The 27,395-nt window shown below is 40.5% G+C and overlaps 1 protein-coding gene across 1 annotated transcript in view; it reads left to right on the forward strand.

Annotated features, from left to right (window-relative positions):
- Positions 1-27,395, forward strand: part of FGF18 (fibroblast growth factor 18) — a 255,780-nt gene that overhangs the window by 75,343 nt on the left and 153,042 nt on the right. The window contains exon 3 of the mRNA XM_075276376.1: positions 3,699-3,879. Coding sequence (XP_075132477.1) covers positions 3,699-3,879 — 181 coding nt within the window. The remainder of the gene's footprint in view (positions 1-3,698; positions 3,880-27,395) is intronic.

Genomic DNA, 27,395 nt, shown 5'->3' on the forward strand with positions numbered 1-27,395 from the left:
ACAGAATATCGAACACACTAAAAAGTGGTGAGCAATGAATAGTGCATGTATAGTGTATGAGAACACAGTTTCTGGTATTTGCCCCCAGGTCCTTTTAGGGAAGGCAATATGCAGGGAATATCCTGGAAAAAAAGGCAAACTCTGCCACCGATGGTAAGTCACACACCAACATAACCAGGTGCTTTAACCACGTATTAGCATAAAAAAATGTGAAAAAACTGAAAGGGTGTGCAATTTCCAAATATAGTGTAGATGTTATTGTTAGCATACGGGAAAATTGTGTAACTTGTGTATACATTCTGTATCAATTTATTACAGTTTTCTAGATCTTTACTTGCTGTCATTGATCTTTACTTTCCAGTGGTATAAACCAGTCCGTTGCCATGTGAGATGCACGCAGGTGCACATTTCATGATAGTCACAGTACAGTAGATTCACAGACCACAGATTCATGGTCACAATACAGTAGTAGTCAGAGATCTATTTTGTTGCATGCTGTGCAGATCTTACCACCAGCTGCTTGCTCCATTTACATAACCTTATGGCTTGTCTTTCTTGGTGTTGCAGTTTTAATGTTGAAGGGAGTACAAAAATAATATTAATTTGCAGAATCTGGACATCCTCTAACACCAGGTCAAGTCCTTTGTGCAGCTTCAATTGGAATCCCTTATGGCTTGCAGATGGTATTTCCAAAGCAAGATAACAACTATATTTAGAGAAATGGGTGTCTTTGTTATGTACCCCTAAGGCTAAGGCTGGTTGCACCCGACTATGTGCTAGCCGCTGGCCATGCCATTCAATCATATCTGTACCTCCTGTTCACCGGCCATGCTTCTGCGCCACGGTCATTTACAAGGGGCCTCAGACCCCATGTTGTGGAAAAGCAGCTTTTTTTGTTGCAGATTTCACTGGGTTTTTTGAGCCAAGCCCAGCAGTGGCTACAAAAAGAATGGGAAATATAAAGGAGGCTTATACTTCTCGCTTCTGCTCAACGCACTCCTAAGTTTGGCTCAAGATACTGTAGCAATGGGGCCACACGGTGGCTCAATGGTTAGCACTGCAGCCTTGCAGCGCTGGAGTCCTGGTGTTCAAATCCTGCCATGGGCAAAAAAACATCTGCAAGGAGTTTGTATGTTCTCCCCGTGTTTGCATGGATTTCCATCCCATATTCCAAAAAAAGACATACTGATAGGGAAAAATGTACATTGTGAGCTCTATGTGGGGCTCACAATCTACATTAAAAAAAAAAAAAAAAAAAAAAGATACTGTAGCATTATCTGCAACATGACAAGCTGCTTTTCGCACAGGCCACGGGAAAATAGCCGCTAACAATACTGTGCAAGCGGCCATTTCCCCGTGACCTGTGTGCCTGCGCAATCTGCTCTGCTCAGCTAGAAGTTACGAGCCTGCACCGGAAGAAGACTTTGAACATGACGCGGCAGACGAAGAAGGAGGCGGTGCTTGGAGACACTTCTCTGGCAGCGGTGGGGATGCCCTCATCGCTGTTTGAGCGCTGGGGCCCGCCCCCATCACTGCCAGAGAACTCATTTGCATACCAGTAAAAACCGGTATTTCTGAGGAACGGCGCTGCGGAGACGAGGTAAGAGACAAATAGCCTTTTCTAAAGGCTATTCCGACGTCTTATCCACAACAAAAAATGTTTTAATGGTAGACTCTAGGGTTTAGCCGATCTTGACTTTTCAGGATCGATTTTAAAATCCGATTTCCGATCATTTTTTATTCGAACCCGATTTCGATCCCAATTCCGATCCCAATGCAAGTCAATGGGATTTTTTTTAATTAATCGGAGATCGGATTTTAAAAGCAATCCTACCTCCTGGTGTCCACTTACCTCCAGAGATGGCTGGTCCTGTGCCCCGTGCCTTCATTCTTCACCTCGCTGCTGCTCCACGCTGCTTTTCTTCCTTCGCTGCCCCCTCCCTGCCAGGTTAGGAAAGTGTGGGCGGGTTAGGAGAGTGTGGGCAAGAAGAAGGAGGGCACTGGAGCAGCCATCTCTAGAGGTAAGCAGCTGCTAGAAATTTAGTTTAGCCTTCCATTCGAATGAATGGAAGCAGCTGGGGCGCAGGGGGTTAAGGCTGTGTGTCGGCTGCTTCCATTCATTCCTATGGAACTGCAGCAGAGCCTTCACACTATACATGGTATACTCAGTGTGAAGGCTAAGCAATGCATTGTGGGAAAAATCACCGATCTCGATCCCACATAAAAAGATCGTGTTCGGAATTCTGATGGCGATCGTGAAATTTTCTCGATCGCCGATCGGAAACCTATCTTTTCCGAACACAATCGCTCAACCCTAGTAGAATCCCTTTAAGAGACTATGAGACTTTAGAACTAATGTCCCATCTATGGAGCCAGCTGAGAGAGCTGGATGTGTCCATTTCACTAAAGAAGATTCTGAAGCTCCTGGGACAAAGATTTGTATTATTCTGTTTTTTTTTTATTTAATGCTGTTGGCAATGTTATATTCTTTTGCCATCTCTTTTAGAATATATAGCACTGAACCCTTTGGGTATTAAATAGTTAATTTTAACATTGCTTTCTGTTGCTCCTTTTTTGAGGTGTGTTTGTTTCTGACTGTTGGAGAGATGCCTGTATATGTTAGCAAGGTTTCTGCTGAGCTGGGGAATCAGTGGTGATGGCAGTGTGTATTTGGTGTGTGTGGACTGTGTTGGGGTGTGATTTACATTCACTTTTTCTTATTCTGCTGATTGCTGTTGCAGTACTATACGCATGTTGTCCCATTTGGGACAACTTATAGGTTCATATTACAATGGTAAAGTAGAATTTTTTCAGTACAGCCCCAGCCACTGCATAGGAACTGAAGCCGACTTCTTCCGGCGCCATGTTGTTTATTGTACTGGCTTCAGAAGCAGCCCCATACAACTGATCGGTGCAGGGGCTGCCTGTCGCCTCACCCCTCATGAATCAGATATTTATATCCTACCCTAAAGAGAGACGATAAATTCCAAATTCCCGGACAATCATTTTCAGGCAGAATAACTTAAAAACCTAAAGGTGCATTGTCATAAGATAATCTTGCTTGATATACAAACATCTGTAAGACAAAGTTAGAATACTGGACAAAGAATCCTGTCAGTCAGCAGTTTAGCGGGTTGCTGAGAGCAATTTCTTTTTACTGCCATTCTTGTAAAGGGCTATTCCCAACTGGAATATTTATGACATATCCACAGGATTTGCTATAAATAATTCATGGATCTAAGTCCTCCCTTCGATCCTCTCCGAAATGATAGGAGCTCCCACAGCAGAGCCTGGAGAGCTGTCAACTGCCATAAATCTTTCCAATGGGAATATCCTTTGAAGTGAGAAAGTCACCTGATCACACATTCAGGAACAGGTGGACACAAGTGTTTTCTAACAAAAAACATTTGTAAAAAGATGGTCTACTATACAAGTGACTACACTATTGATCAGTTACTGTGGCATGCCTTCTACTGCCCCCTGAGGAGAGACAGGGGAAGAACGCCCCTGAGAAATACACTACAGCTGCTGTATTCTTTCATCACGCCGATGAACCAGATGGCACAGGTCTTTGTGTACCCTTTTGACTAACAATGAGTTAAAGTGAAGAAATTTTTTTCTAAGGAACCGATATGTGATTAATATTTCCAAAAATGTTTCACCCTTTAAAATTCTCTAAATTTGTATTTTTCCATCAGATGTTTGCTGCTGAGGAAAATGTGGACTTTCGCATTCATGTGGAAAATCAAACAAGAGGAAGGGACGACGTGAGCAGGAAGCAGCTTCGGCTTTACCAGCTCTATAGTAGAACAAGCGGGAAACATGTTCAAGTTCTTGGAAGAAGAATAAGTGCTAAGGGTGAAGATGGAGATAAATATGGTAAGGTAATTTGCTTTTAGTTCAATTGGTAAAGCTAACAATTCACTGTTTTCTTGAACATATGGAACATGGATAATTTTAATGTGTTTTTATAATATTACAATTTTATATTACATGGGTTAATATTCATGAATTTAAAAAAAATATTTGTGTGCTATTCTATTTTTTGCGTATTTACATTTTGGTTAAGTTTGTTAAATTTCCTTAAACAAGGTTATATTTTTTGTAGGTCTATTTGCAAAATTAAACATTAAAGGGGTTCTCCAGGACTTTACTATTGGTGACCTACTGTATGCTTAGGAAAGGTCATCGATATCAGGTCAGCAGATATGTCTCCTTTATTTATCCAGCTGTTTCCCAGAGCTCCAGTGCGCCTGAATTTAACCACTCTGTACATTGTGTAGTAGCCATGGAAAGTACTACCCCTCAGTCCACAAGTTGTACCTCTATCAATCTGACACTGATGACCTATGTTAAGGATGAGTCTTCAACACCAAAATCTTGGACAACCCCTTTAAAGGGTTTTACTACTTTCTAAATCATATGAATATCTGAAGATTTTTGCAAGTCGGAATAGCCTTAAGAAAGGCTATTCCTCTCCGCGCTGCTGTTCCGTAGAAATCCCACTTTTCGCCGCACTGGGGGCAGGCACCAGTGCTCAAACAGCACTGGGGGTGTCCCCAATGCTGCCAGAGAACTCTCCAGCGACGCCTCCATCTTCTTCAGGAATGTCCTCTTCCTGTGTCTTCTTCCAGCGCAGGAAACTTGTGAAACTTGTAGTCCTCAGGCACAGCCTACTGCGCATGCCCGCAGCCAGAAGAAAAATGGCTGCTTACAAAGTGGCCATTTTCTTGTGGCCTGTGGCTTTTCTTAAGGCTATTCTGACGTGTTAGGGACAAAAAATTCCATCTGAATGATAGGATCCCTTTAAGTGAAGCCTGGTGTAACGTCCATGGCTAGCCGCGCCAAAAAGCCAGTTAGTTACCAGCAGCGCCGCACCTCCCATGAGGCGACCTGAAGCGACCGCTTCAGGCAGCGCTATGTCAGGGCCCCAGGGAGGGCGCCATTTTTGCTTTCCTAAGCCAGTCCAGGACAAGCTGTCCTGGACTGGCTTAGCACCGAGCGGTGGTTTGGGGAGGCCACTGGAGCAGCGCTGCTCCAGCAGCCTCCCCTCACGCTCAGGAAGAGAGCAGGTCCTCTCCGTGCCTGCTCTCTGCCTGCGAACGGCGCTAAGCCCCGCCCCTTCACTCCACCACGCCCCCTTCTCCCCGCCACGCCCCGCCCCTCCGCTCCGCCCCCTCCTCCCGGGGGGGGGGGAGGGAGGCTTTCTGTAGTTCGCCTCGGGCGGCGAAAGGGGTAGGTTCACCCCAGGCTTTGTGTGCCTTTGTTTACTCAAAAATGAAACTGAAACACAAACTTTCAATCTATTGACCCCTTGTGCTACTCAATTTGACTTGACGCTAAGGACATTGTCTAAGTGATCCCCTGGTTTTCACCCTTTAACCCCTGTATGGAGATCTGGACTTTACTGCAGGGAAAACCCCAGGTTGCTGGCCCAGGCAGATCAAGTGATGTCATTGCGTGATATGTACGGATAGGTAGAGACATGATTAATGGGCAAGCCAAGAGTTTGTTTGTCATCGTGGTCACACAGAGGGCAGATGGAACAGGTTCAGGGACAAGTAAATAGACACAGGTCAAAACACAGGCAGTCAGGGTATCAGTAGCAGAATACACCTCCAGAGGAACTATCAACTAGGAACTTTCTTGCTCAGGCATCTGGATGTGGAGGGAAAATGCCTTAAATAGCCCACAGGTGCAGGGGAGTAGAAACAGTTTTATAAAGCATATGCACCAAATGGGCAAGGCCTGAAGCGTAGAGGCTCCCTCAGAACCAAAGTCTTTCTAGTCCATCAAATAAAATGTTCTCTTTCCAACCATCTTCAAATCCAGAATGTTCTTGACCTCAAATTAATTTTCCGAACCAACAGGGCAGAGTTTTGAAGAAGTGAATAAGTACCAAAGATCACATAAGGACATACAGAAGGAATTGTGAATATGTAGAGAACATGTCAGAAGAACATTGTGAGAAACTGGGTTAATCTGCTTCAGGAAAACAAATAGACCTAGAAAATGAGGGGAAAGTTTGAAAGAGAGTGCCTTCAAGCAGAGGTTCTTGGAAGACAACCAGACTATCACCTGGAGAAAAGAAAAGTGGGGACCTGCGTCCTTGGCCAGTAATTCTATCATCTCAGCAGCACCTTGGATGAAAGAGGACTTGTGTGAGACTTAAAGGAAGTCACTCTAAGGGTGAATTCACACTGAGTAAACGCTAGCTTATTCTGAACGTAAAACACGTTCAGAATAAGCGGCGTCTAAATCAGCTCCATTCATTTCTATGGGAGCGGGGATACGAGCGCTCCCCATAGAAATGAATGGGCTGCTTCTTTCACTCCGTGCAGTCCCATTGAAGTGAATGGGGAGTGCCGGCGTGTACGCTCCGGCATGAGCATAGCTTGCCGTATACGCCGGCACTCCCCATTCACTTCAATGGGACTGCACGGAGTGAAAGAAGCAGCCCATTCATTTCTATGGGGAGCGCTCGTATCCCCGCTCCCATAGAAATGAATGGAGCTGCTTTAGACGCCGCTTATTCTGAACGTGTTTTACGTTCAGAATAAGCTAGCGTTTACTCAGTGTGAATGCACCCTAAGTAGAATTTGTGGCTGGTGTTTCGATAGAAGCAGAGACTGGAAGTGATTGTTAGAAAATTTGGACCACGAGAAAAAAAGGCTGTCATGGTGAGAAGAGATGAAGATAACCTCACTAGTCCATTGCTTTGTGGGTGATATGCTGAAGAAAAGTCCATCCAAGCAGAGACCTTCAAAACCTGGAAACGAAAGGCACTCCATGATCAGATATGATGTGATCAGAAAAACCATGCAAGAAAAAATGTGCCTTTATAAAAAGACTTGCTAGATGAGCAATAGTAGAAGACAAATCAGTAGTAAAGTCCATAGAGATATACTGTCAAAGAAAGTCAGACATGGGCAATGGAAACAGAAGACCTATAGGTTTTTGTTGAGAAATCATTTGACCAACAGATGAGGAAACTAAATCACAGCTGTAATGGGGAAGTGGGTCCATCAAATGGGAAGAGAAATAAAGTTCATGGTTTTACAGACATCAGGTGGCCAATCTTAGAATTGTGTCCCCAGGTGAGGATTCATTGTTGACAGGTCTACAACGAGGATTGTCTTATGACTGTACCAATGCTACTGGGAAAATATGGGAAGGACTTGTTATGTGCTTGATCTTCAGGGTTAACTGAATAGGAAAGTAGATCTCTCTACGGGTGGAAAATAAAAGATAAAGACAAAGCTTCTGGCTTGTTGTGAGTTCAAATGCTATGCGGTTTGCAGATAGGTAAAAGAACACCTTTCACCACCTCCACCAACTCCACCTCCTTCAATAGGTTCCAGTCCACGGATTCCACCAGGGCTGGAAGTTTTTCCCTAGCCCTTACTGTTCCTGAGCAATCAGTGCTGTTAGTTTCAGCACCCAAAATGATGAGTAGGCTCTGCTGTCAAGTGGATGGTCCTAGACTGTCTGCTCCAGCTAATATGCAGAGGATAAAGGCTAAGATGCATATATTTACATATGGAATGAACATGCCAACCATTTTAGTTTGTTTATTGCCCCCTCATAGCCACAAACTTACAAAACATTTTGATTTAACGTCAAAATGCATGAAGGAGCCCATTAGTGTAAAGGGTATCTACTTTCAGAAAAACATGTCAGGGTTTGAGAATCTGCAGTATATACTGAGTTTCACACTGATTTTTTTTCCACTTCATGGATATGGAATTCTGAGAATTGGAATCTACAAATCAGTGACAATTTCCTACAGTGCGATTACATGATGTGGTATGACGTGGCTGCGATGCGACCACAGCGTGGGCCGCGCCTATTGCCACAGACAATTATCCAGATGTATAGGTGATCTAAAGAAAATACTCCTAAGGTTCCTCTGATGTTATGTAGGTATATAGGAAACAAAACCCTGAAGTTTATTTATATTAAGAAAATTACAGAAATCTCCTGGCACGTGCAGAGACTCTGGAACATTCCGGTGATCAGAAATCTGTGATTATTAAGTAATTATATAACTCGTGAAACCTGTAGATTATTGATATTTATTGAATGCTTTGTATTTCTTTCTTTTTTTTTCTCTTTTTTTTTTTATATTTGCGCATATGGATTTTGTTAGCAAAGCTTGGTCTCTTGAGGTACGTTTTCAGAGAAACTCCTTGGCAGAAGAATGGTTAAACCATTAGATCCAGGAGAAAGATTTATGACTAGTCACAGCAGGCCTGTGCTCGCAGGTGCCAGAGGTTGAAAGGCTTTTCCCGTACAACTTATTGGCAACAGAAAATGAACAGAGGGAATGAGAAAATGTGCAAACTGAAGCTGGATATATTGTTTAGGATGGTAACTTATGTTTAGCTTTAGTTAGCTTACCAAACAACGCTTAGAAAACTGAAATCTTTAGAAGGTTTGGTTAAGATGCGCCTTAACCCCTAAGTACTATCGTGGTGTCTATCATACACCACATACTCATGCACATATCATTATGATAGACGCCATGATAGTACCTAAGGGTTAGGAATCCTTATGTCACAGACAAATAAGAATCTTATGGAAGATGATGGCCAGTATGAATGAGAATCTGTGATCCAGGTTTTTTCAGTATAATTAATAGTATTAGTAGTTATACCACCACCACCACCTGGTCTCTCCCTAAGGGCTAGTTCACACGTGGGCAAAGGGGAGGTTTTTGACAGCGGAATTCGCTTCAAAAACCTCTCCTTTAACATGGTGGTCTATGTAGACCACTAGCTTTTTTTTTCCTCCTAGCGTTTTCCGCCTGAAGAAGGGACATGACCTTTCTTCAGGCGGAAAACGCCTGAAGAATTGCATAGAAGTGAATGGGAGGCGAAAACCGCGTGGTAAAAAACCGTTTTCGCCTGCAGTTTCTATAGCACATATAGGAAAAAAAAACCCTAGCGAAAACCGCTAGCGAAAACCGCGTCAAAAACCTCGTCAAAAACCGCGTGGAATGCAAAAAACAGCGTCAAAAAAACTCCTCGAGGTTTTTTACCTCGCACAAATAAGCTAGGCGGTTTTCACGTGTGAACTGACCCTAAGGATGGACGTTATCCCCATAATCTGGTCTTTCAGCCTCTCACTTAAACCAAATCAATTCTCTCTAGGCTGCGCTGATGAAGTCCAACCAGACAGAAAGGGTGCCATCCATAGCTGAGAAATTGATTTGGTTATAACCTCGCATTATGCAGTGAAGACTCCTGGGAAGTCGGGCATGTTGTTCAGGGTGCTTGCTATAGAGGGCAGCATAACATAGGCACTGTCTCCCTGTTTACATCTTCGGAGATAGATTTGCATATTCTTCTTAGTCATAGTCATCAGATTTTAATTATTGTTTTTAAAAATATTTTTTCTCACTTTCGTTTTCTCGGCTGTTCCTACAAAGAAATACATAGGGGGAAAAAAGTTTTAATACAAGGAAATATTGGAGTTCTTTTTTTGTGTGTGTCAGCTATAAGGCCTCGTTCACATCTGCGTCGGTAAGTCCCATGCGTACTCCCCCGAACGGACTACCGAATGCTTTTGCAAGCGGTGTGCAGTGAAAGCGCACGGATCCCCATAGACTATAATGGCGTCCGTGTTCTTTCACTGCACACCGCTTGCAAATGCGTTCGCCATACGGACTCCCGGAACAGATTACCAAACACAGATGTGAACCGAGGATAATTTATAAGAAAAAATCTATCACAAGAAATCAGGCAGGTTAAGGGGTGTTCACTTCTCTGAGGCTAATGCCCCGTGTTGCGGAAACGCAGTGTTTTTTATTGTACATTTTGTTCCCAAAGTCAGGAATGAATTTAAAAGAAGAGAAATATCTAAGAACTCCTTTTATATTTTCCATCCCTTTTCAATCCACTCCTGACTTTGGCTCAAAAAAAGAAACACAGCAAAAATCTGCAAGAAAAAATGCTGCATTTCTGCAATGTGGGGCCTTAGCTACGGATTTTTTTTCTGTAATGTGTGGATAGGATTAGCCAAAATCCCATCTACTTTGTAGGTACAGTGGTACAGTGTTTTTTTGTTGTGACATTCCCGCCGCGGCCAAAATGCTGAGTTTTCACAACATGGGGCCCTAGCCTAAAGGATTTTTTTCTGGGTTCAGAATATTGAATATCTATTCACTTGAAGAGAACAAAGCTGTATTTCTCTGAAAGGCTGCTACTGTTTAAATGCTGGGTTTTTTTTCGCAATGCGGCATTAAAAGGCTATCTTCATATCAGCCAGGATGGGAATTAGTGGAACTAAGTACTGGCCATCAGGCTGGGAGCTTTGGAAACAGCCAACCATGGCTGTGCTATGCTGTTTCTATCATTCTCATGGAAATAAATAGGAATTATGGAAACAGCGTAGCACAATGAGTGTACTGTGTGCGCAATGCATGTTCACTGCTATGGGACTTGCGGAAACCTTATACAATAAGTACGTTTGGCTGTTCCGATAACTCCCGATCATATATGAATATTCTTTTTATTAAAGGGTGAGAGGAGAATAAGTCTTTAATGGAAATATTCTGTGCTTAAAATAATTGTACATATTTCTATACCAATTTGTGCATAACCTTGTGTTGCAATAACACCTTAATCTAATATAAGCAGGCTAAAATTACACAGATTTGTCTACACTGTAAGATTTACATGTAAAGTTATATCATAACTGATGAGGCCTAGATTACATATTTAACCAACCAACGCCATCTTCTGTGATATATGAGTTCTGTATACTGAACATATATGAATTGATGGCAGATGGACTCTGGGGACAGGGGTGAGGTACTTTTTTGCGGATATGGTGTGGGAGCCAGAAGTTGGACATTGTACTGTGTGGGGGGGTCACAAAGGGGGCATTATACTGTGCAGAGACCACAAGAGGGAGCCACAAGGAAGACCATGTACTGTGTGGGAGTGATTTGGGTGGATGTTATTATGTTGGGGGCCACAAGAGGAAATTATATTTGGTGGTGACCACAAGGGGTATTATAGATGATACTGCATTATAAAGTGCCTGGGCCACTAAGGCCCCACGTTGCGGTAACGCAGCTTTTTTTATTGCAGATTTTGCTGCGTTTTTTGAGCCAAAACCAAGAATGAGGAATGTGAAATATATAGGAAGTTCTTATACTTCTGCCTCTGCTTAATCCACTCCTGGCTTTGGCTAAAAAAAAACCCACGATAAAATCTGCAAAAAAAAGAAGCTGCATTTCCGCAATGTGGGGCCGTAGCCTAAAGGAGAATTACACTGTGTGGGGGCACACAGGGACTGGGTTGGATTGTGTGGAGCCAAAGTGGGCATGGGTTATGGCCTATGATCTTTAAATTTGCTGAGTTTCCGATTTTGTCTCTCTTTCTGTCCTCTGAAAGTTGGAAGGTATGACTATGGTTCGTGTCAAGGGAAAACAGCTTTTTGGGGGGGTTTCAAATTTGTTTGCATCTGGTGTCCATAGCACAGACAACATAATGTCCCATCAGTACATTGCGGACAAGAACCCGCTGGGAGATCCAAGTCTCAGGAATTGCGCTTCCACCACAGTGAGAATCAAAACAACTTTATTTGTCAAAACAACACTACGCATTTCGGGCTTAGCACAGGCCGAATATCGTAGTGTTGTTTTGCCAAATAAAAATGTTTTGATTCTCACTGTGGTGGAAGTGCAATTCATGAGACTTGGATTTGCCAGCGGGTCCTTGTCTGGTCCTTATCTGTACTGCTAGTCTACACCTTGGGGTGTTCTGGAATTCTTTGCGGCTGTAACCCCTCCCCACACAGAGAGGAACCCTCTGTTGATTGGTTCCAACACCTCCAAAGGGTTGTGTGAACCCACAACCTTATCAGGTGAGAACCTGTCTTTTGTAAATTTTGTCATTGGAATTAAGAATTACTACACTATAGGCTGCTCGGTGTCTTTTTTTTTTTTTGTCTTTATTTTGAGCCCCATCAGTACATTGGGCAACTTTCTAGTTTGTGCTATCCCTGATCATCTAGCATGAGTTAGAGGGTTAGTAGGTCTAGGGTTGAGCAATGGTGATATAGTTAATGGTATTATTTGGTCTGAGGCAGTCAAGTGCTTCAATGTACATATAATTTAATACCGTTTAATCTCCATATGTCCATATTTCTATGCTCATTTTTTGTACTATATCATTGTAGAGCTCATTTTTTCTGTTCTAGAGCTCAAAACCATCTCCGTCCCTTCATACAGTCATAAAGTTGAATGATAACATTCTTGCAGCCATCACTTGGAGTCTTGACTTTTTGAAATCAATCCTAGTGTCATAAATCTGTATGTAAGTAGCACCCCCTACTGGCAACTACTTGAACAAAAAAATTATCATCTATTATATATTAACTTTCCCCACCAGGTAAGTGGTCAGTTCTTAGTGGGTGGCAAAGTTGGCCATCCTTTACCTCCAAGAACAAGATCCCATTGAGCAATGAAAATTTACTACTGTACCCCTGACTACACTGATGGCCACCACTGAATCTAAAGAATTTACAACTTACCTCTACTCTAACCTATGGTAGATCAAAAGTAGATCTATGAAACCAGTTCCAATTGCTGAAGAAAGGGTTTCCCTACCCTAGACTATGAAAGCCCTATTAGGCTAAGGCCCACTGCAAAAAAATGGTGGGGGAAAACTGTGGCAGCAACGCATCGCGACTTTTCCCGCAGCACTTTTCACATCTCTGTGGACTTTCTGTTTCTATTACCCACAGTGTGTCCGCTGTGCGTATTCCACAGTGTGTAGATGGGATTAACTAGAATCCCACCCATTATGCAGGAACTGTACAGCGCTACGTTTTTTTTTACGGCATTTACCCCACATTGTATTTTTTTATTTGTAGCATTTTGGAGTACAGATAGTATAGTCATACATTTCTATCAACCCTTTATTATACACAATTACATGGATTACTACTTTTTACAGCGCATTTTAACAAGAAAAAAACAGTTTTATGTTGCTGCATCTCAAGAGCAATAATGGTTTTAATTGTCAAGGGCTTATTTTCGCTCACCTCCACTGGGCCTTCACTTATTATACTCTGGGGCCTAAGATGATCCTAGAGTATAATTGTATTTTATGGGTAACAAACCCCAAAAGTTTTGGGTGAACCTGAAAGTTTTGGAAATTTCATGTCAAATCCAGTTCTAAATAAATTGATTTGCTAATCCCTAAGTGATCAGTCACATTTCCTATCTTCTGTGCATATGACATATGTTGGGTTCAAAAGAAAACCCCTTTAAAGCTGCTGCCACACACAGGGGTCTGTTCATTAAGAATGGCGTACCGTATCGATCCCTTGTTAATAATTGTGGTGCATCCCGGGTAGTGCATAAGTAAGAATAATGTTGGCATCATTCATGGATATCGCTAGCAGGTGATTGCTCTATAATACAGCCAGCAACTGCCAAGTATGGACAGCGCTTTAGTGGCGTTCAGGGATTTAGGGGCGTTCATTCCATCTTTTCAACAATGGGCTTTACTATCTGCTGCTGCTAACTGCTGCTCAGCTTCTCCCACTAACCATACTGTGCATTTCTGATGGCACGCTGCACCCGGAAGTAAAGGAAGCAGTCTGCAGATGGGGGCAACCGAAGCCAACTTCTTTCACTTCTAGGCGCAAACTGACATCATCAGACATGCATAGGGCAGAGCTGGGCAGCAGTTAGCAGAAGCGGATAGTGAAGCCCATTGATGAAAAGCAACATCCCGAAAGCCCTTTACTACTCATTTGCATAAGGATAAAAGGACGGTTTTTACAAGAATGGAGCAGCAGTTCTGAATAAGAAATACATCATTGTAAACTGTCCTACAAGGCACTGTGATTCATCTGTATTTCAATTTAGTGCCGACAAACTCTCTTTAGCCTCTTCCCGCCACGGGCATTTTTCAATTTTCGTTTTTGATTCCCCCCCCTTCCAAACCTCATACCTCAGAGTCATACGAGGTCTTAAAGGGGCTCTATCAGCAAAATCATGCTGCTAGAGCCCCACATATGTGTGCATAGCCTTTAAAAAGGCTATTCAGGCATCGGTAATGTTATATTAAACTACCCCCCCGTTTTAAAATAATAACTTAAAAAAGAATGTTCTCTACTTACGGAACGTGCACCCTGGGCGGGCATCTGGATGTATCTTCATCTTCTTCCCCGCCTCTTCTTTCTCTGATGTCTTCGGGTCCCGTCCTTCTCTGGCGCTTGCTCGCGGACACTGATAAAAAAAAAAAAATAGCCCGGGCGCATGCGCAGTAGCCGTAGTAGAAGCCGCGTGCTACTGCGCATGTGCCCGGGCTATTTTTTTTTTATCAGTGTCCGCAAGCAAGCGCCGGAGAAGGACGGGACCCGAAGATGTCAGAGGAAGAAGAGGCGGGGAAGAAGATGAAGATACACCCAGATGCCCGCCCAGGGTGCACGTTCCGTAAGTAGAGAACATTCTTTTTTAAGTTATTTTAAAACGGGGGGGGGGGTAGTTTAATTTAACTTTTACAGTGCCTGAATAGCCTTTTTAAAGGCTATGCACGCATATGTGGGGCTCTATCAGCATGATTTTGCTGATAGAGCCCCTTTAATGTTTGTGCAACAAATTTTTCTTCATGATGCCACCATTAATTATTCTGTACAATGTACTAGGAGGCTGGAAAAAATTCAGAATGGGGTGGATTTGAAGAAAAAGTGCATTTGTGCGACTACTTACGGGCTTCGTTGTTACGGCCTTCATTGTGCAGCCAAATAGACATGTTACCTGTATTCTGTGTTTCGTTATGATTCTGAGGATACCAAATTTAAATTTAACCCCTTAACAAAAATCCAAAACTGTGTTAATTTTTTTTCTAAAACTCGCCATAACTTTTTAGTTATTCCATTTTGGGGAATTGCTATTGTTTTGATCACTTTTTATTCAATTTTTTATCAGAGGTAAAATACGGCGGTTTGGCAATTTTGATTTTTTTCCCCCCACTACGGCGATTACTGTAGGGGAAAAATATTTTTATGGATTTGTAGACCGGGTGTTTTTGGACACAGGGATACCTAATGTGTAGGTGTTTCACAGCATTTAAGTACTTTTATATGTGTTCTAGGGAAAGGGGGGGAGGGGGTGAATTGAACTTTAAAATTTTTTTATATTTTTTTTTTACTTTTTAAAAATTTTTTTTTACATTTGTTATAATCCCTGGGGGTCTGATCACTAATGCAATGCATTACAATGCTAATGCATTGCAAAAGTCCGGCAGTTGCATTGCAGGGTACATAGTATACATCATCACTGGGGAGAAGAGCGCACACAGACAGAATCAGTACAGGAGGAGGAGGGGCCGTCTCACAGGAAGAAGCCTGGAGGGTAAGTATATAATATGGGTCGAAGTTGCCTAACTAGGTAGGGAAGGAAGGGATAGCTAGAGAGACAGGGAGGAGCTGTATGGGAGTGAGGAAGGAGGGGGAGGAAGGTGAGAGGGGTTAGTAAAGAAGTTACATGGAAGGAAGCTAAACCTTCTAAACGAATGCAGGAGATACCAGGAGCTTCCAGAGACTCCCATAAATCACTCAAAACACAGCCAAAAAAAAAGAAAAAAAATTTTTTTTCCCCAGAAAACCCCTTTATGGTCTGTGTGTTGCCTGCATTTCCTTCCTCTGAACTGAACTCAAAGCCTCATACTTATTTATGACATTGTGAACTTCATAACTACTGTCTTGTACACACACAATGCTCAAAGCAAAGGACAGTAATGTTTCAGATGTTGTGAAACTCATAGCTATAACTTCATATAACGCTGTAGGTTTAGCTCAGAAGAGCTGGACAACACATGGACCATGTTTCTTGGCCCTAAAAGAGCACTAACAATTCCAGATTTGTTGAGCTTGTTAGCAGCCTAGGCAATATGACATATGTATCATACTGTGGTATCACTGCCATAGATTTCATTCCTTTTTCATTTCTTTGATTTTTTTTGTTACATTTTGTCATACAGGCTCTTTAATAGATGTGCTAGAAGGCTTCAAAACAATGTTGCCGAGCTGATACTTTCAGTGTAAGTTACTTCTCCATAATATGACCTTTGCAATTGGCACAAATAGAGGCTAGACTCTGTACGTTATGTCTGATGCTGGAAAATTCTTTCCCAGGTTTTTTAGAGAAGAATGTTTAGTTAAGTGTACTAGGAAACTTCTGCTACAGAAAGTGTGGAGCTGTTCAAGTAAACGCTCGCCAACTAGTGAGGTTTTATGATTCCAGAATGCCTTTGAAATATGCATGTGGGTCTGAGATCCAAATTACAAAGTGATTTAATGGAATGCTAAAAAATGTAGCAAGCTTTGGCAGAATAGAAAACCTGTCTGATTTTGTATAAATGATTGAATTTCTGCCTTCTCCGATTTGTCTTTTTCTCCTTGAATTTTTCGACTTATTTCCAAAGTGTAAATTTTTGTATTATGTTAGGTGCAAGAGATTGCACAATATGCGTAGCAGTCTTTAGTTAGACATTTTAGGAATTCCCTCTTCCAGTGGGAGTTCTCAGGAAGTTTTAAAATAAACGGCCCAATAAGTGTAAAGCGTGCAATGGAAGATTTCTCTTTTAAAAATATATCATTAAGGAAATTGTTCAAATATCTTGTTCTAAGGAATGTGTGCAATGTAGACTGCTTATGTCTAGACTATAGCATTTGTCTATAAAAAACAGAAAAAAACTGTTGCAGGTGGAAGGAAATAGGCAAACATAGAACATATTATACCGGGACTGTGGAGTCCGTAGGCCTAACCACCGACTCCGACGCCAACTTTCACTCCTCTTTTTCCACTGCCCGACTCTGATTCCCATTTCCATAAGTAGCAGTAAAGGTCCTCTAATCCTGGAAAAAATCTGCTGACTAAATTCTCATGAAAGCAAATCTGTAATTATTTATAGAATATTAAAATTTTTATAATGAAACTTCAAATAATTATTCATTTTCAAACCAGAGCCAGAAAATTTTTCAGCAACAATTCCGCCCCATACCCCCGAATACTGATCCTACAGTCCTGTGCTATAACAAGGTGTGACATTATACAAAGTGGTGAGCATGCACACCTTAAGTAGCTTGGCTGTTCTTCCCTTGATCTCCATAAACAGCTGTGTAGATAGTCGGGGGAGAGAAGTGCATGTGTGCTTTGGCAGAGGCACAGCCTCAATGCAGTGTGACACAAGTTTACCTTGTTGAATTGCATGTTATGTTGTTTTTGCACATGTCATGCACTGTGTGATGTATGTATTTGTGTCACTCTGGCTGGTGCAGGTGATCGTGTGCTCATTGCTTTGAGATGTCGCTGGATCACACAATTGCTCTTTGCAGTTGTAATGGGGTTCCCCCTATGAGTTAGACTGTGGAAGAAGTTGAGTGTTGCTCTCCTGCAATCCAATGAAGGGTTGCCCATTTTTGTAAGAGTCTGTTTGGTTGTAAGTCATCTATGGATACGACATAATTCTAACAAATTGGTTAGTGGACAAAACATACATACAACAACATGCAGTATATAAAGTGTGCAGAACACCAGGAAAGAGTGTGAGAGTGTGTGTGTGTATAGATAGATAGATAGATAGATAGATAGATAGATAGATAGATAGATAGATAGATAGATAGATAGATAGATAATATGTATATATCTGGAATTAGTCTGATTCCCCAATGTGTGCGACCGTAGTGTGAATGGATGTTTATTTATATATACTTCAGCATACACCATCTCCTCCTTAGATCAATCCACTGGGAGGACACTTAAATATTCACACACAATGCCAACCACACCAATTGTGAAAAACATGGCTCCAACTTCACATTGTAAACCTTTCAGTGACAAATACACTAAGTTATAATATGCTAAGCATCTAATATATTAAGGATTTAATTTGCTATATGATTATATCTAGTCATATAGACAATACATAGTATGATTAGATATAATTGACTAGATATAATAGATAGAGATGAGCGAACACTAAAATGTCCGAGGTTCGAAATCCGATTCGAACAGCCGCACACTGTTCAGCTGTTCGAACGGATTTCGAACCCCATTATAGTCTATGGGGGGAAATGCTCGTTTCAGGGGTAGGCAAAATTCGATAACATTATACTTACCAAGTCCACGAGTGACGGTCGGGCTGCATTTCCCTTGAAGTCTTCTCCCGGCGCAGCGCCCCCGCGGCGTCTTCCGGCTGGAATTCACTCTGCCTAGGCCGGATGCCTAGGCAGAGTGAATTCCACCCGGAAGAAGACGCGGGGACGCAGCGCGGAAAGACTTCGGAAAGGTAAGAGAAGAACCAGCGTTCATTGGCAATGTATAGCATTCTGCCAATCAACGCTGGTGCTGCATCGAACCTTAAACTTCGAACAGCTAGTAGTTTTCGATCGAGTACAAGTATCTCGAATACCGTAGTATTCGATCGAACACCTACTCGATCGAACACTACTCACTCATCTCTAATAATAGATTGATTAGATAATTGATTAGATATAATAATTATATATAATTAGATCTTGAAAATTAGAATTGAATATAATAGTAATAAAAATTAGAATAGTAATAAAAATGCCGGGTGTAGTGATTACTGTACTGATATTAATAATATAGGAAGATGTTTAATTGTATTAAAAACTGAGATGTCTTCGGAAGTGTTTACGTAGTTTAGGAGACCAATCGTAGAAGTTTGTGAACAAAACCCAATTCACATTGTTTCCTACAAAAAAAAAATTGTCTCATAAATCTGGTTTTATTATAATAAAACTGATGTTCATATGGAGTTTTCTGGGGAATATTTTGAGGAGCTTTCTATCCCAAAATCTGTTTTTAAAATCTGTGTCTCATTGCTTTCAGGGTGAATCAGAGGTGGGGGGGTTTTTTCCTGAGCATTTTTTTCCAAATATCATGCCCTATCTTTAAACAGAAATACTATACAATTGGTAGGCGGCGGAGGAATATAGTCATCCACTTTAAAATTCGTGCCAAAAACAGCATGTACATTGAAAATCGGCCTCCAAAATCAGCTGGGAAAATAAGTTGATTTTGGAGGTCGATTCAGTGACGGATTTTTTTTTATGCGTACAAAAACCTCATTGTAAACTTACTTTAGGTGGACTGTGATAATTATTATGTAGATATTGGGTTTTTATTGCTGTGTCGAGGTTGTAAATTATGAAAATTAGTGATATTATTTGCACATGTAATTAGTCGTGGTCGAGGCTGAGTGAAACATAAAAATACCCATCTTCAATGGCGTACCTACCATGTAGACAGACCACACAGCTGCTATGGGGCATGTGGGGCGGTTGCTCAGAGCTGTTCTGCTTCCCAGCAACAATGCACTAAATTTTCCTGCAGCTGCCACTAGGGGGAGCACAATGTCAGGAAGTTTTCACAGCTTCCATTGAGTTCATTGCTATGCATGGAGCTCCCCCAAGTGGTGGTTTCAGGCAGCAAGTTTCATCACACTAAAATAGTGAGTTGTGTAGAGGATTCTTATCAATTTATTTTATACAAGTTATACACTGAAAAAATATAGTAAAAATTTTCCCCTGTTTGCCCTGCATTCTAGACTTTATGTTAAAGAGAGCAAGGAAGGGGCAGGGTTTATCCCCCCAAAAAATTTACTTCTGCAAATAAAGACTGATTATTTCTGCTGCATGGACCACCTAAGATGGTATAAACCTCTTGATATGTTCGTGCGTTTCACCTCAATATGGCTGTTTATTGAGAATGTCAATCTTAATAATTTGTCCCCGCAGTTTAGAAAAAGCGACATATTGCCAAGTTAATCTAGCACCTAGGTGACATGGAATAGAATATTTTTTTATTGAAAAATTTCCTCAATTTTATAAAAACATGACGGGTTAAGGTTACTACATTTTGCACATATCACGTAACATATTTAAGTATATAAACTATTTTCTACCACAACCATTAGATGAATACTATTTTATCAAATTAATATAATAAAGGATAAAACTTCCCTCGCAGCCGCTCTGATGAGACTCTGCCGGGTTATTGTGAAGTTCCTCGACTATTCCATTACAATATTAAAATAATGGCCTGGAGCCGGTAGGGAATCACAGCCAAATATTTTGTGTCATTGAAGTAACAGAGGAGAAATGTATTCTTCCATGTATGTTCAGTACTGAAGTGCAGAAAAGCTAAATTTGCTTTATTTTATCCAGGTCTTTCAGCAAGATGGTCAAGTTTGGGCTTACATCCAGTCTCTGAAAAAAATCAGCAGCAGTATAATACAGAGACTGGATGGAGGCCCAACCCATTGATCTATATAGGGGCCAACTGTCCCAATGATGGGTCATAAAGAAAAAAGATTCTTTAATATGTCTCAGAATTTCATCAGACAAGTGTAAACATTTTCTGTCCATAGACATGTATCAGACCAACTGTGCAAATAACATATGGATTGCAAATAGTATGAACAATAGAATTAATATGTATCATATATCAAATCAAGTAACAGCAATATTAGTAACAGCATCAGACCAAGCGAAGATCACTCCGCACAGAGAACTCAGTGATCCTGAAGTCTTCCTTCTTTCGTCTTACTTTGCTTCTCCTAGTATATCTTCTTTTTCTCAGTATATGTGTGTCTACTTCTGTTTATACATTACTGATTTTATTATCCTGTATATATATTACTATGCTGCTGTAACATACTGAAATTTCCCCACTGCGGGACTATTAAAGGATTATCTTATTATAATATAATTATATCTCCATACATAATATAGAGAGGGACAACTATAAGATTAACACCCAGAAAATATGGGAAGAATATGCAAATCTGTCTTCCATGATGTAATTAGGAAGTCAGAAGCTGCCTCATTGTTGCAAACCAATAGAGGGCGCTCACTGGAATGTGCAAGCCTGTCTTCCCTGATGTAGTTAGGATGACAGAATTCCAGTGAAATAACCCAATAAAGGCTGCTCCCTTTAGCATCATGCCCGACCTTCCAAGAGGCCTTTATTTTGCAATGACGCTGGGATTATTACCAGGTATAGTCTCTCAATCGAGGACGGCCGTTTCGATGTACTTGCTTCTCATCAGCTCGATGTAGAGAGGACTATAACCTGGTAGAGGTGAGAGGCTTAGACAGGGTTAAGGGGATATTGTCACTCCTTAGGGAGAGACCACCATATAGGTGTGTGGAGATTTATTAAGCCTTTAGCACTCCACTGCGAAGACTTCCTAATTACATGGAAGACAGATTTGCAAATTCTTCCCATGGTTCCTTGCGAAGTGGAGTGCTAAAGGCTTAATAAATCTCCACACACCTATATGGTGGTCTCTCCCTAAGGAGTGACAATATCCCCTTAACCCAGAAAACAGTAACACTGGTAACAGGCCATTATTAGAGATAAGAGAACACTATTCGGAACAGCCGTTCCGAATAGCACGCATCCATAGAAATGAATGGAAGCGGCCGGCGGGCGGACTTTGCCGGCAGCTGGTCGCTTAACCCCCCACGTGCCGGCTACGTCCATTCATTTCTATGGGAGTGTGCTATTCGAAACGGCTGTTTCGAATAGTGTTCGCTCATCTCTAGCTATTATTGTAGGTATAATACATAGAATCAGTAAGGCCAATGGTTCATCACAATACACTAGAGAATAAAATGAATAACATTCAGAATCAGCATAGACCTCTGTCTCACTTCTCCCACTCCCAAACTCCATAGTCTTCTAGAGGTACAGGTAATGTGATACAGTCTGTCTCAAAATGGATATAACAGATATTTCAGAGTGAAAGTCAGAACAGCAGTGAAGGGAGGAGGAAGAAAACAACTAGAAAACAGCCAGATAGTGTTTTTTGTTTTTTTTCCTACTCATCTGTGTTATTGATATATGCTAAATTTATGTATAGTAACCATCTTGGAAGTTTTGGGAATCCTGAAATCTTGCAGTTTTCACTCCAGCCAGTGAGTCTTATAATAGGTTGACAATTCCTGTTCTGTAGAGATCACTTTTCAGAAGTATCTCGTTTCACACACAGGATTACAACAGCAACAACCTCCTTTCCTCTTTGTACAGTGACAGCTACATAGAGCATGCCTAGAACATTCTCCCGTAGAAGTCGATACAAATTTCCAGTCTATAGGTTCCTATTGTCAATGAGTATTGTAAAACAAATATCAGAATGGTAATGTACTAAAAATTAATTTAAAAAAAGAAAAAAAAAGAAAAATGTATTGGAAACGAGGAATGTGTATTGGCATATGGTTTTTTTTTATTAGTTACTAAAATAGGTAATACAGTCCCATTGAATAGGAATAGAGTATATCATATTTGGAAATCATTGGCATTATCAGCCATTACATCATCCTGTTGGGAGCGACGTCATCGGGAATGAGGTCTATACATATTCATTAAAACAGAGTGAAAGTCCGCAATATATGATGAGGTCATGAATATATGAGAAAAAGGTGCATTACAAATCATAAAATAGTTACCTATTGTAAATGGAAGTGATTAATTAGCATATACTGAAATAAGAAGCATGGGAAAGTTCTAGTATATTACATATTACTCATATTTAAGGATAAGATAAGAAAATATAATAAACAAATTGGTGGTTACTAACACAGGATAGAGAGTATTCTCTATTGGCATAGTGAATAATGCAGATAACTAAATGTTGTCTGGGATGCCCAAATTAACATTATAAAAAAACTTGATAGTCTTCAGTAGTTGATACCTTTTTAATGGCTAACTAATAATGATGACAGATTACAACGTTTCGGAACTAAGAAAAGGTGCAAAACCTGCCCTCACACACTGACCACTGACAGGATAGAGATACCAAACTCTAACAGGGAATATAAAATCCCAGGTACGTTCACCTGTAACACATCCAATGTAGTGTATTTGATAATGTGCACCAAATGTTCCACTGAAAATCTGTATGTTGGAGAGACCGGGCAGCAGCTTAGAATGCGTATGAATTCACATCACCATACAATTAGAGAACAAAGACTGGACCTTCACGTATCAAAACATTTCTGAAATGAGGATCATACAGTAATATCACTGATCACATGAAAATTTTGGTTTTCAGAGGGAATTTCAAATCAAAGAAAGAACAACGCATTTATGAGTGTAAATTTATGACCCTGCTTCAAACACTGGAGAAGGGGTTAAATCTGTCACATGGTGTTATGGCATTTTACAGAAATCACTGACCTGAGAACTGATAAGAACCTAGAATGCTTACATTGTTTCTACCAATTACTAACAACCCTCTACCCCCCTTCCTCCTGGAATTCTATCCCTATGTGCCCTTTTGTACATAAATCTGCTCCTTCAGAAATGGTTTTAAATTTACTTGAGAAAGGAGCCTAGACTTCCGATACATTGTAATCTGTCATCATCGTTAGTTAGCCATTAAAAAGTTATCAACTACTGAAGACTATAAAGTTTTTTGTTTTTTTTATATTTCCTACCCACTGGCTAACACGGTACGATAACAAACATTTTCCTTATACCAAATTAACATTAGTGAATGAGAACAGTGAAAAACAATCCATAAAAAGACATTAAATCTGCAGTTCATCACTAGGGGGCCCATTATATCACATGTATTATATAAAGAGCAGCCAGAACAACTTAAACTTATTCAGATAGAAGTCTGGTATTACTTAAGATGCAAGAACCTCCTTATACAGTCCTATGAAAAAGTTTGGGCACCCCTATTAATCTTAATCATTTTTTGTTCTAAATATTTTGGTGTTTGCAACAGCCATTTCAGTTTGATATATCTAATAACTGATGGACACAGTAATATTTCAGGATTGAAATGAGGTTTATTGTACTAACAGAAAATGTGCAATATGCATTAAACCAAAATTTGACCGGTGCAAAAGTATGGGCACCCTTATCATTTTATTGATTTGAATTCCCCTAACTACTTTTTACTGACTTACTGAAGCACAAAATTGGTTTTGTAACCTCAGTGAGCTTTGAACTTCATAGCCAGATGTATCCAATCATAAGAAAAGGTATTTAAGGTGGCCAATTGCAAGTTGATCTCCTATTTGAATCTCCTCTGAAGAGTGGCATCATGGGCTACTCAAAACAACTCTCAAATGATCTGAAAACAAAGATTGTTCAACATAGTTGTTCAGGGGAAGGATACAAAAAGTTGTCTCAGAGATTTAACCTGTCAGTTTCCACTGTGAGGAACATAGTAAGGAAATGGAAGACCACAGGGACAGTTCTTGTTAAGCCCAGAAGTGGCAGGCCAAGAAAAATATCAGAAAGGCAGAGAAGAAGAATGGTGAGAACAGTCAAGGACAATCCACAGACCACCTCCAAAGAGCTGCAGCATCATCTTGCTGCAGATGGTGTCACTGTGCATCGGTCAACTATACAGCGCACTTTGCACAAATAGAAGCTGTATGGGAGAGTGATGAGAAAGAAGCCGTTTCTGCACGTACGCCACAAATAGAGTTGCCTGAGGTATGCAAAAGCACATTTGGACAAGGCAGCTTCATTTTGGAAACAAAAATTGAGTTGTTTGGTTATAAAAAAAGGCGTTATGCATGGCGTCCAAAAAGAAACAGCATTCCAAGAAAAACACATGCTACCCACTGTAAAATTTGGTGGAGGTTCCATCATGCTTTGGGGCTGTGTGGCCAATGCCGGCATCGGGAATCTTGTTAAAGTTGAGGGTCGCATGGATTCCACTCAGTATCAGCAGATTCTTGAGAATAATGTTCAAGAATCAGTGACGAAGTTGAAGTTACGCCGGGGATGGATATTTCAGCAAGACAATGATCCAAAACACCGCTCCAAATCCTCAGGCATTCATGCAGAGGAACAATTACAATGTTCTGGAATGGCCATCCCAGTCCCCAGACCTGAATATCATTGAACATCTGTGGGATGATTTGAAGCGGGCTGTCCATGCTCGGCGACCATCTAACTTAACTGAACTTGAATTGTTTGTCCAAAATACCTTTATCCAGGATCCAGGAACTGATTAAAAGCTACAGGAAGCGACTAGAGGCTGTTATCTTTGCAAAAGGAGGATCTACTAAATATTAATGTCAGTTTTCTGTTGAGGTGCCCATACTTTTGCACCGGTCAAATTTTGGTTTAATGCATATTGCGTATTTTCTGTTATTACAATAAACCTCATTTCAATCCTGAAATATTACTGTGTCCATCAGTTATTAGATATATCAAACTGAAATGGCTGTTATAAACACCAAAATATTTAGAACTAAAAATGATTAAGATTTATAGGGGTGCCCAAACTTTTTCATAGGACTGTACCAGTCCAATTCCATTTTCATTAAGTCAATCACTTCCAACTAAAATATCAAGTGTGAGAATATATCCCGATCTGCCAAAGAGGATAAGATAGAATTAAGCAATAAAAAACACAGGAGTCTTTCTGGATCTGAACCAAGAGGACTATGTAGAAACTATGAAATGATCAATGAGACTTGATTTCTACCCCCCCCCCCCATGTCTTTAGATTGTGGGAGTACCCGGAGGAAATCCACTCAAACATGGGGAGAACATACAAACTCCTTGCAGATGTTGTCCTTGGTTGGATTCGAACCCAGGACTCCAGAGCCACAAGGCTATAGTGTTAACGCCTGTAATTTGATTTCTTGTAATATACTTCATTGATATTTTCATAAAACAATACCAATATTGAGACTCAAACCAAACTTATTTAAAGTTATACAAAAAGCAAGGACATCTCTTCATTATTGACCAGGTTGATGGAATAGAAACTAAAGTTTTATTCTTTGCTGATGATACAAAACTTTGTAGACTACGGAGCTTAATTGGAAAATAAACCAGAAAGACCTGGATAAGCCGACGGCATGAGCAAGAGCAGATGACATTTCTAATGTAATATACCTAGGTCGGAGTAATTCTATTACGGGTACTGCATATACGCCAACTTGAATAACACTGGGGACAACAGAGCAAGAGAAGGACTGGGGGATTCTGGTTAAAGGTAAGCTGAAGCAGCGGTACTCAGTGTCAAGTAGCAGCTGCAAAAGCAAATAATATTTTAGAGGGTAAAATAAGATACAAACCCCAGGATACCAGTGTAATATTAGCCCTCTGTAAATCCTTTAGAGGTGATCTGATCTACATGTATAAATGTATGTGTGGTCAGTACATAGAATTAGCATACGATTTATTCTGTCCAAGACGTGTACAAAGGACAAGGAGACATTCTTCATGGTTGTGGAAGGGCGGTTTACATATTTCTATAGGAAAAGGTTCCTTAGAGTAGTGGAATGCCTTACCCCTAGTAATGTCAGATACCACGTCAGCATTTATAAAGGGCTAGATGCTTATGTAATAATACATGACCTTGAGGGTTATGACTAATAGAACTACAAATTATAGGGAAGTAGATATTTGGAGATGAGAGGATGATCCAAGGATTTAGTCCGATTGCCAAATTTGGAGATGGAAAGAATATATTCTTTAATATGAGGTCCGCCTCATAGGAGTTTTTGTCTTCCTCTGGATGAAAGTAAGTTTATAGATTGAATTTGATGGACATGCAACTTTTTTTTAACTTTGATGTGATTATGAGGAAATCAAAATGCAGAGAGGATGCACTTCCCTTTGATGTTTTTGATTGATGTAGTTGAACCCCAAAATTTTCCTCCAAATATTGGGATTACCACTTTTTCCCTTTTAAGAGGATATAACGAGATGATATCTGAAGGCCAAATACCAAGGTCACCACTACCTGTAGGACGGCCGTCAGGACTGACAAGGCTGTTAGATGCAGGTGATATATTGTAAAATCCAACGAATTCCACTGAACCAAAAACCACAGGGTGCGCACCTTATGGGTACAGAACTGGAACACGAGGTTGTGGTCGAATAAAGTTTTATTGGTAAAGATAACGTGTTTCAGGGCATATAATGTTGTATAAAATGTATCCTGTCATCAGATCTTTTAACCTATAGCTGTATTTATTCTTATTAATTATGTATATACATCAAGTATAAAAAATGTAGATAAATAATCAATAAACTTGTGGCATTCCAATATACATTGCATTGCTATTTATTTTATTCCTGGACAGGACAATACTATACAGTTCAGTCTTCCTTGATTTACATATCCTACGGCTCAGTGAGGAGAAATATTTTATGTTAAGTATGAATAAAGGAGTGTAATGAAGTCTATGGACTAATACAATTTGTGTCATTTATGATCTAAATTGAGTAAGGAATTTCCCATTAGATTGTGAATATAGGACCTTGTCTCTTCAACAATATCTTGCATATCTAAAAGATATGCAAGATATTGTCAAAGAGACGATTTAATTTATCATACATATGGACAAGCAGA

Source organism: Leptodactylus fuscus, chromosome 5 (genome assembly GCF_031893055.1).
Source record: "Leptodactylus fuscus isolate aLepFus1 chromosome 5, aLepFus1.hap2, whole genome shotgun sequence".
In the NCBI taxonomy this organism is placed as follows: Eukaryota; Metazoa; Chordata; class Amphibia; order Anura; family Leptodactylidae; genus Leptodactylus; species Leptodactylus fuscus.